Below are 10,335 nucleotides of genomic sequence, written 5' to 3' on the forward strand. Positions count from 1 at the left end.
GTTTGTTCAACCCGTGCTAAATTGGCTGCAAGGTTAAACTTCTGGTGCTTAGTGGAGGTTATGGAAGAGTTTGTCACTGAAATGTTCAGCCCGGGTAAGCCACCAGCTCTGTTCTGGCCTCCTGCTTAGCAGATGAGTGTTTCTGGGGTCAGCTGAGCGGGTTTTTTTAATGAGAATGCATCCTCTAGGCAGCCCCCAGCCATTGATTTTGATTTTAATGTATTTCTCTGCCAAATTGGAACACCTTTTTCCTACTCCAAACACTTATCTTCCCCTATAAAGCTGGTTAATCAAACCACCTCTTGATAACTTCTGATGAGCTCATTAGATCAGGTGTCAGATTACCTGTTAAAGGCTTTTGCACAAACTCGCTTTGACCCTTTAAATCGCAGTTGTGGTTTTCTTTATACTCTATAATTTTTCTGCCTCCTTGTAAAAGCACCACCTGTGTGTCTCATTGATCCGGTGAATCGTGGAGCACATGCAACGTGGGTTTATTTGACCTATACATGCACAGGAATGCATTAACCAGTCTTTGCAGCCACTAGGCTCACCAGCTGCTCTGTGTGTCACCACATCACGCCTTTTTCCTCTGTAACTTGTGTTTTTCTGTCCTCAAATGCAGTCTTGGTGACACGTGTGCCTATTCTGGGCCGTGTTTTCTGCTCTGCTGCATTCCCCTGGTGTGGTTCATGTACCTCAGGCTCCCCAGCTGCTTGGGGTGAAGGAAGTCCCACGGTGCTGCGGTGAAGTGGAAGGGTTCCTGCTCCACCATAGAGGCAGGAAGGAAAGGAGACCTGCTGGTCTCGCCTCAAGTGGTGACTGGAAGTTTGGAGGTGCATTGTATGCCCCTTTGGGGTTATGTTTTTTGGCCAGCAGAGAGGGAGAAGGAGCAGCAGCTGCTGATTTCCTATTCTTTTTCTATTTTACTTGTAGGAGCACCTAGTTTATGCATGGAATGGACAGAACAGTGTGTCAGCCTCCTCAGGCCCCTCGTCCTGCTGGCCCAAAGCTCTCTAGAAGTCTGAAGGGCTGGCTATAGTGGGGAGCAGTGCCAGGTGAAGATCTCCGCAGAAGGTAGCACGGTAGTCATGACAAACCCGAGTTCTCTTCGGTCCTCTTCTTGTGCCTTCTGCGGTGTGCCCAGGTCTGATTGTATGTGTGTGACTGGAGAAGATTGCTCAGGTGTGAGGCCTTACTTGTTGATTTGGATGTTACTTTAGATAGTGGTGTAGCTGTTTTTCAGCACAGGTCATCTGATTGTTCCTGCTCTGGTTTAGGATGTTTCAGTGCCGCGGTGGCTTTCAGTCCTGAGCCACTGGGTGAAGCTGAAGTGCCTTAAACCCAAGCCACCACCCTGACTGCCTGCAGAGTAAGAGCTGATTCCTAGGGGTGCTTAAGTCTCCATGGGAGAACGGGAGTTCAGGGCACGTGGATCCCTGGTGTGTACGATGTACTTAAGGCCCAAGCTTAACCTCTGAGGGATATTAATTGTTGAATGAGAGCCGGATCCACAAAAGAACTTGGGGATGCAGCAGTGTCAGGTTCCTGTGCATTGCAGTGCATTGGCACCCCCACAGCCAGAGTGCTGCAGGGGGTGAGGGGCTGATGCCAGGTGCTCAAGGTGGGCTGAGCTGTGCGCTGCATCATAGGCCTCCAAGGAGACATATAAAACAATTCTTCTTCAAAGTTGTGGCTTGCAAAGTAGGACACAGTTTCCTCTCTTCATGGATATGGGGCAGCTGTTGAGTTCCTGAGGTCAAGCTCTAAACAAGCAGTCGGGTTTTCTACCCTTCTGCTGAGAAGAGAGGCTTGAGATGCAGTGTTAGAAAACATCTTCCTGGTCTCTTGTTTACACGGGCATTTGTTTTTAAGTTAAAAAAGCTTTTTTTTCTTTGTAAGATGCAGTCCAATCCCTTCTTCTACTGGCCATCTCCTGTCCCTGGGGTGGTGGCACTGGGCTCTGGGCTGCGTCCCTGGGGCTGCAGCGAGTCTGTGGGCTTCACCCTCAGCCCCTCGGGCCTGCAGTCCTGACCCCAGCATCCCCGAGCAGAGAGCTCAGACCCAGATGAACACTCGGCTCAGGGAAAAGGAAGTCGGTCCTGTAAAAAGAAGTGTAGAAACCAGTTTAACCCAGTGGGAGACTGGGAAGAGGCTTAAGGTGAGGCTGTGGGGCCGGGTGGCCCTTCTGCAGCTGCGTTTGGTTACAAAATCAGTTCGAAAGACGGAGGGGAGCCCTAAATACGAAGAGGCCTCCTGATAAAGCCTAAGCCTGGAAGGAAGGGAGGCCAATCCAGGCTGAATTTCCAGGGTTTCCGCTTTTGGAATCCTGTTGATCCCTGGGCCTCCCGCACTCCCAGCCCAGCAGAGGCTCCCGATTCCGTTTCACGCCCATCCTGGGGGAGCTGTGTGCTGCGTAAAAACAAGAGTTTTTAAAAGAAAAAAAAGAAGTTTTAAAGCCCTAAGTTCAAACTCCTCCCGGGGGCGGCAGCTGGGGGAGGGGGAAGGAGAGACGGCGAGGGGCGCCGCCGGGCTGGGGCGGGGCCGGGGCTGGGCTGGGGGCGGCCCCGGGGGAGGCGCGGGCGGCGGCGGAGCGGCCGGGACTCGCACGGTACCGGGGCAGCGGGCGGGGGGCGGCGGGGAGGTGCCGGGGAGGGGGGTCGCGGCGGAGCTCCCGGGCTGTCCCGTCCTTCCCCTCGATGGGTCCGTCCCGCCCCGGCAGCTCCTCTCGGCGCTGGGGACGCGGGGAAGGGGGGAGGCACAGCCCCGGTCCCGGTCGCTCCGTGTCCCGCAGTTGGGGCTGCTCCGAGCGCAGCGGTTGCTGCTGGGCACGGGGGCATCGCCGGTCCCCGTTAGGGAATGGCCTCAAGATGCGCCAGGGCAGGTTCCGAGTGGCCATCAGGAAAAACGTCTTCACCAAAAGGGTTGTCGGGCCCTGGCAGAGGGTGCCGAGTCCCCATCCCTGGAGCGGTTTAAAAGCGGGGCGGATGAGCTGCTCGGGGAGCTGGTTTAGTAGCGGGCAGGTACGGTTGGACTCGAGGATCTCAAAGGTCTTTTCCAACCCTATGATCCCTACAGCGGGTGACAAGAGGTGCCCTCCTACATCACCACTGCTGAGAGCGAATCCCGCTGGGGCCCCCCGGGCCGTCAGCTTGCTGGGAGAGCCATCCCAGGGCACCAGAAGAGCCAAGAGCGGTTGGTGCTGAGCTCTCGGTCAGCTTTGGCGAAAGAGAGAGCACGAAGGGTCCCGCTGGGGATGGGGATATGGTTTTGGACAGGGTTTGTGTCTCGCTGGGTTGTCCAAAGAGGAAGGCTGAGCTGGTGGGCGTGCGACAGCGGAACAGGCGAGTGGGGATGGATGGAGTCTCTCCAGCAGCCGTTCTCAGCACCGAGCTGCAAGCGGGATTGTCTGTGGGTTTGGGGTTGGTCCTGCCCCTTGCTGGGTGCCCACGGGGCAAAGCAGCTACAGAGGAGATGGGGAAGGACAGCATCGCCCACTGGCCGGGCTACAATATGAGGGTCACCTGGGTATTTTGCTTGCAAAGGCTGAAATAAGAGGAGTCCCTGCTATTACTGAAGGGAATTGTGGCTGTTCCTCAGCTTGATGGTGTGGCTGGAGGGTGAGGGTGCCCCAGTCAGCCTGGGGGCAGCTGGGCTGCAACTATGACCACCTGAAGGGATGAGGGCAGCTCTGGGAGCAGAGCGGAGGGTTTGTCTCGGATCTGCTGCTCCCAGCAGCCTGTCCTGGTGTGTAGGGAATGGGAAAGCAAACGAAGGAGAGGAAATCCCTTGCTTCAGCTCCTGACTGATAACCTCCATTGATCAGTCTAATAGAAACAACATCTCTTTGCAACGAGGAACTGGCAGCTGCCTCCTCTTGCACCATGAGATGCTAGATAAGGGTTGGCGGTTTGTCCTCCTGTCATTGATGCTTTGTTTTGAGATGTTTGGAAATAGCTCATAGGGAAGTTCCTCGGTGTAGAGCAGAACGACGGGGTGCAAATGACACCAGGGGAGGCGGCGGGGGCTCAGCGTTGTGCTGTGGGAGGTAATGCAAAACAAGCAGCACCACCGTTAAGCAATTTCCTGTCAGCGGGTCCTGTCCGCGCCACCCAACCAGCAGCATCACGCTCTTGTCACATTCACTGTGGTGAAACGAGGGAGATTTGACATCCTCAATTGGTCCTGAGCGGGGAGGTGATGCTCTGTTCTTGTCCCGCAGTGACAGGGTGATGCCAGCTTGATCCAGAGCCATGTCCAGGTACCTGAAGCACTTCACAGTGGTGGGAGACGACCCTGTACAGTGGAGCAACGACTATCAGAAATGGGAGGAGGAGGAGGAGGCGGCTGGGGAGAATGGGGAGAAGACAACGGATTCAGAGATCAAGCTGGAGCCCTCCAGGAGCCGCATCTCCTTCCAGGACATGATGAAAAGGCTCTTCAGCTCCCACAGGTTTCAGGTGAGGCAGAACAAACCTAGGCCAAAAGGGAGATAAGGGCAAGACTTGGCCAGAGGCACCTAAGACAGCAGAACTGATGTGAGGTAGAGCTCAAGATGGGCTGGGAGCAGCACCGAGCTGGTGAGCGCCTGTGGCGCTGGAGAGAGCGGCTGCTGAGCCGAGCCGTCCTGTCGGAAACAAACTGCTCTGCAGCAGGTGCAGGTGTTTCCTGAGTGGCAACAAACCTCAGTGCATGCTCGTCACGGCGTGGGTGAAGGCACGTGCTCTCCCCTGGCTCAAGCTCCTTGATAACCCATGCCAAGTGGACAAAAGCTGGGTTTAGTGGGGAGCCAAGTGGTTTTGGATGGGTGAGACTTTGCAGGAATAGCCCACTGACCAGGGCTGCTGAGTGCGAGCAGCTCTGTGAAACACAACCAGCCAAAGTGGGGATGGAGGACGTTGGGGCATGTTTAGCTGAAGGCTGCATCAGCTCCTCTTGCCAATCTGTCCATGCTGGCAGAGGGTTCACATCATTTCTTTCTCCTCTGACAGATCCTGGTTGTATGCTTGGTCATCCTGGATGCTTTGTTGGTCCTTGGGGAATTGCTTATGGACTTGAAAATCATCCATCCGGACAAATATAATATCACCCCAAAGGTAAAAATGCTAGGAAATGTCAATGTGAACCACAGTTTCCCTCTTTGGTGCTCAAAGCTCACTAGATAGGATGACTGGGCCGACAGCACCTGGACATTCAGCGTTGCCGAGCCAGTAGTTGCAGGCGTAAGGATGAAGGTCTTGCAGGGACTTGTGTGACAGCCCTGCAGTGTGAAGGGCCAATCCAGCTCGGCTCATGCCAGTCTGTGCAGCAGCTTTGTGTTTCCTTGGGCTGTGGCAGAGCTGAATCACTCTCACCCCCTTCTCCTGGTCATTTTCACACCTCGTGGTCTGCCTTACCCAAAGCCACTGGCTGCCTAGTGCTCGCTCTGGTTGTCCTGTAGACCAGAAGAAGAGTCCCCAGCCCTCCTCCTCAGAGTATCAGATCAGACGTGCCCTCGAGTGGTGGAGGTTTTCCAGCCCACCCCACTTGTGTGCACACAGGAGGGGTTCCTGGCCCTAAACTTGCGCTGTCTTTTCCCAGGTTTTCCACTACCTCTCCCTTTCCATTTTAACCATCTTCTTGGTTGAAGTGGGGTTTAAAGTCTTTGTCTACCGCCGGGAGTTCTTCCACCACAAGTTTGAAGTGCTGGACGGGATCGTCGTCGTGGTGTCTTTCATCCTCGATGTCGTCCTCATCTTCCGGGAGCATGAGTTTGAAGCTGTTGGGCTGCTGATCCTCCTGCGGCTGTGGCGTGTGGCCAGGATTATCAATGGTAGGTGTGCACAGCCGGTTGGGAGCTTTGCCTTCTGCGTGGGCTGGATTTGGTGACCTTACTCATATGATCTGGGCTCGTGTCTTTGTTCCCTTTTCTAAGCCATTTGTGAGACCCCAAGGTCTTGCTCTTCCAGTGAACTCAGAGTTTCGCCAATGTGGTTTTCGTTGCTGGAGCGTGGCCTTAATCAGGTTGTAATTTCTTTGGAGCAGCAATAACTTGTTGCTTGTGTTGTTGTGATGACTTGGTGACGGAGGCATGGCAGCTGGCCCAGGCCAGTGGAGGTGCCCAGCTCTAGCATGGCAGCATCGGGCACGTTCCTCTAAAAACAACCCAAACTTTCCTTGCCTCCCTCCCTCCTGCGAGGCGGCTCACGTCTTTAAGTGTGCATGGTAGAATCCTTCTGGCAACACTTTAGGAGGGGAGAAGGCTAAAACCCTGCCCTTCTGAATCTGTTTCCGTAGCAGACTGGGTTTTAGTGCTCTCACATTCTGCTGTGTCTCTCTTATCCCTTCCAGGGATGCTGCAGAGAATGTCCTGATCTCACTCTGGATCCTTCTTGCTTGGATTCAAAGAGCTCACTGTAAAAGGAATATAAAATGTCCCCCAAATGAGACTTTCCTAACCCTGCTATTTTAATTGTAAATTATCCCAAATAGATGCAAATTCAGGCACTTTTGGCTGTAGCTGGAAACATTTTCTTCCTTCTCTGGGAAAGGATTTGGAGATTAAATAATGTGGCAATGCGATTATCCCTAATTCCTGCATGAAACCTCAGCCCAAATGCTGTCCTGTGCCTACAAGTGCACTTTTGGGGAGCAATCTGCACTTGATGGGAGTTGGGAGTCTTGTTAGTTGGAAGAAGAGGAAAGGGTGGCTGGGGCCAAGTCCATCAACTGCAGCACTGGCCAGGAAAAGCAGAAGCTTGCGGCTCTTTTTAGTTCAGAGCGCAAGTCAGAGAGAAACTGGATTTGTGTGAGGCTGCGTGAGCCACAGGAACTACGATGTCTCTTAATACGCTGTTTTACAGCAGAAAAAGTATTGCATTTACAAGTAAATCTCCGCATCTTTGGGTGCTCCTGGTTTTCCCTCAAGCTTCTCACCTTCCCCACTCACTTGGAGCAATAGAGGGGGCAAAGAGCACCCAAACTTCGGGTGCTGTGTGCCTGCCTGGGCATGGCTGCCTGCCTGCAGTCACTCTTGATTAATGAGGGCCAGGTATGAGGCAGATGGGGACTGTTTGATGTTATCAATGCAAATAAGCAGCATCGCTGCTTTGTCTTCAGAGCAATGACCCCCAAGCCTGCTGCCTGTAGCACTACAAACACGGCACGCATGAGTGCCTGCCTCCCTGCACGCTGTTCTGTCAACAGCCAGAGGAGAGCTCTGTCGGGTGGGAAGAACGCGATGTTCTTGATGCTCTTACCAAGCTACTTTTTTTTTTTTTTTTCACCCTCAGAAAAGGGTAGGAAGAAAATGCCTTTGCTGTGGGGGCTGAGTTCACATGGAATAATCTAACAATATTTCAGTAGATCAGTGACACCTCTGCTGTCATGAAAAAGCGTGTGCCCTTACTGCAGCCACAAAAGGTGAAACCAAAGCCTGAAGGACATGATGATGCCCTGTTACACCAGGCAGGAGCAATCAGCCCCGGGGGTGGACGAGCCTTGTGCCCCAGGCTGTGCTGTGCGCTGCTCTTCGAGTAAGGCTCCCTACTCATGATACCAGCTGAAACGCAGCCCCTCATGACAACAAAGCTGCCAGTTACATCCCCCCCAGGCTCTGCCAAGGGAGCAAATTCAAATTCACGATTTGAATGACAGTTTGACTGATTAATTCAGCTCAGAGGCCAGACTGCCTCTTCCCAGCAGAGTATTGGTATCGGAATCCCTGGGGTGGCTAATTTAAAACCCTCCTCATTAAGAAAAGCACTTGGGGAGGGTGGTTTGAAGATGACAGAACCAGAGCTGGAAAGGAACACGTTTAACTCCTTGAGCACAGACCCTGGGTACTGTGAACCTCCTGCTAGAGGCTGTTTTACATTGTAAAATGAATCCACTGTGAATTGTTTCACAGGAATCATTTTGTCAGTGAAGACCCGCTCTGAACAACAAGTGTCCAAGCTAAAGCAAGCAAACCTGAAACTTGCAACAAAGGTTGAACAACTGGAACACAGCTGTGTAGAGAAGGTAAGAAACCAATTTAAACTAGGTTTACTCCAGAACGAGCTAGTCTGGGATGCTTTTGCAAGGTTGCCACTGTCAGCTTGGTTTCCTCATCCGAAAGCTGTGGGGTAAGCTGGGCCAAAGAGCTGCTTCTGTTGCAAAGAAGAGACACCCACCTCTGTCCTACTTACTTTAGCCAGGTTGCCCAGTTTTACTGCAGTAATACCTTAAAATAGTTTCCCAGGTTCCCACAGGTCTTCCCGTTGCTGAAATATAGAATCATTAGGTTGGAGATGACCTTTGAGATCGCCAACTCCAACTGTACCTGTTCACTACTAAATCATGTGCCCAAGCATCTCATCTACCTGCCTTTTAAATATCTCCAGGGATTGTGACTCAACCCCCTCCCTGGGCAGCCTATGCCAGTGCTTGAGAACCCTTTCTGTGAAGAAATTTTTCCTAGTGTCCAATCTAAAATTCCCCTGACGCTGCTTAAGGCCATTCCCTCTTGTCCTGTCACCCATCACTTGGGAGAAGAGACCAACACCCACCTCTCTACAACCTCTTTTCTGTAGTTGTAGAAAGCAACAATGTCTCCCTTCAGCCTCCTCTTCTCCAGGCTAAAAGAGCTGCATTAATGATTCGACTTTTGTCTCCAACAGGAGCAAGAAATTGAGAGGCTTAACAAGATATTAAAACAGCATGGCCTCATCAGCGAGCGAAAATAGGAGGCTGGTTTTCCAAGGTGGGGAAGTCTGCCCTGGAGAATTCAGTGTTGAAACCTACCAGTTTGACCTGAATGTTTTTCCCGTCTCTCTGCTTTCTCCTGTGTAGTGTTGGCTATAAACACTTTCTGTTTGACCACACTTTGATTCGATCTTGGGATTGCAAAAATAGTTCTGTTGAGAAAATTAATCAGGTGTACTCCCTGTAAACAGTGATTTCATAAGGCCTTTCTTGTACAGTTGTACAGTCAAAACTATAATTTAATAAAGACCCATCTTTCCAAGCTCTACATCCAAGAAAGTACCAATGATTTTAAATAATTACATTTTTCTGCGAGAACATACTTTTTTTGCAACATCTTGTAGAAACCTGAAGTACAAATAAGAATCCAAGCTGAAAAGGTCATTTCCTCTCTGCAGGCCAACCGTTCATCATTAATACATCTCCTCTTTGCCAGCCATTCTTTTCATATTGTTGGTAGTTTCCTTATTTCTGTTGCTGCTTGTGCCACTTTGTTATTTACATAACATTCATTTAAAAAATACCAACATACCACTCCTTTAGCTGATGATCAAATCAGCACCAAAATAGAGGCAGACGTGCCATCTTACGTCAAACAATGCCTTGCTCTCAGCAGCAGATTTGAGTTCGCAGACTGCCTTCTCTCATCTCTTCTTCCATTTTAAGTGTTCGTTTGCAGCCCGCTGGGCTACAAAGTTCCGTCTGCTTCCACAGCTCATAAATCAACACATTAAAAGAATTAGAATATGTAAGAACAGATGTAGGTGAGAGGACTGCTGGGAACGGTTAGACTCCAGAAAAGCCATTAGAAAGCATATTCTAAAGGACCAGGCTGTGGTGTTTGAACACAACGTGAACTTTTTCAGGTACTGGAAGGTTCCTGTGGTGAGACTATTTAAAGTTGAAGAGTAAGATTCAATAAGTGAGAATTTTGAAAGGTGTTGACTGTAGCAGGCGCCTCCAGTTGATTTCAGCTGGAAGGGTCATTGAGCTTTGCTGAAAGCACAACTTAACTTTTTGGGTTTTTAAAGAAAGGTAATTAATTAGTGGTTTGGGAAAAAAGAGCTCAAGATACGTGGCTTACTCATCTGTGAAAACAGACAAAGCAGAGGCCTTTTCTAATAGCACATGATTACTTTAATTAACAATTTAGCTCTGCTGTTCACAGAATAATGAAGCCTGCTTTCCTTTGGAGCCGTACTGTGTCCCTGTACCCTTCCCTTCCCCTCCAGCCGCGACACTGCTCAGCCAGCAGCTTGGAGCAGCACCGCTTCAGAGCATCCGATGTGCTGGAAGGCCGATGGCTCTACACGTGCTGACTGGCGAGCTGGAGCCACCATCGAGTTCATACTGCAATCTTTTTTCCTCTCAGTAGAGGTATAATTAGGAACTTTCCAATTAATGTGGGGATTTTTTCTGCCCTAAAGCTTCTGAGAAGCCTCATAAGGGCTCACCCTCGCTCTCTTGGCCAATTTTAACTCAGTGTGTCTACAATTTAGAAGAAACTGATGGCCCATCACAGTGACTGAATAAATGTTGCTTCTTTAGGAAACGGGTTAACAAGCAGAAAAAAACCCTGAAATATGGCTTTTTTTTTTTCTTTTGGATGCA

General features: G+C 50.9%; 1 protein-coding gene across 1 annotated transcript; it reads left to right on the plus strand.

Moving 5' to 3' along the window:
• Positions 1-2,550: 2,550 nt before the first annotated feature.
• Positions 2,551-10,295, plus strand: HVCN1 (hydrogen voltage gated channel 1). Its single transcript, XM_054082437.1, has 6 exons — positions 2,551-2,611; positions 4,223-4,460; positions 4,992-5,096; positions 5,581-5,812; positions 7,889-8,001; positions 8,640-10,295. The coding sequence occupies exons 2-6, from the start codon at positions 4,254-4,256 to the stop codon at positions 8,703-8,705; spliced, it is 723 nt and encodes a 240-aa protein (XP_053938412.1). The 5' UTR covers positions 2,551-2,611; positions 4,223-4,253; the 3' UTR covers positions 8,706-10,295.
• Positions 10,296-10,335: the final 40 nt, after the last annotated feature.

Source organism: Cuculus canorus, chromosome 17 (assembly GCF_017976375.1).
Source record: "Cuculus canorus isolate bCucCan1 chromosome 17, bCucCan1.pri, whole genome shotgun sequence".
NCBI classification, from domain to species: domain Eukaryota; kingdom Metazoa; phylum Chordata; class Aves; order Cuculiformes; family Cuculidae; genus Cuculus; species Cuculus canorus.

What these genes read in the sequence shown, in the direction of transcription:
- HVCN1 (XM_054082437.1), top strand. Translation starts at nt 4,254, where the DNA reads ATGTCCAGGTACCTGAAGCACTTCACAGTGGTGGGAGACGACCCTGTA. An exon ending in TCAGCTCCCACAGGTTTCAG is followed by an intron (nt 4,461 to 4,991) that starts GTGAGGCAGAAC and finishes CTCCTCTGACAG; the next exon opens with ATCCTGGTTGTATGCTTGGT. An exon ending in AACACAGCTGTGTAGAGAAG is followed by an intron (nt 8,002 to 8,639) that starts GTAAGAAACCAA and finishes TGTCTCCAACAG; the next exon opens with GAGCAAGAAATTGAGAGGCT.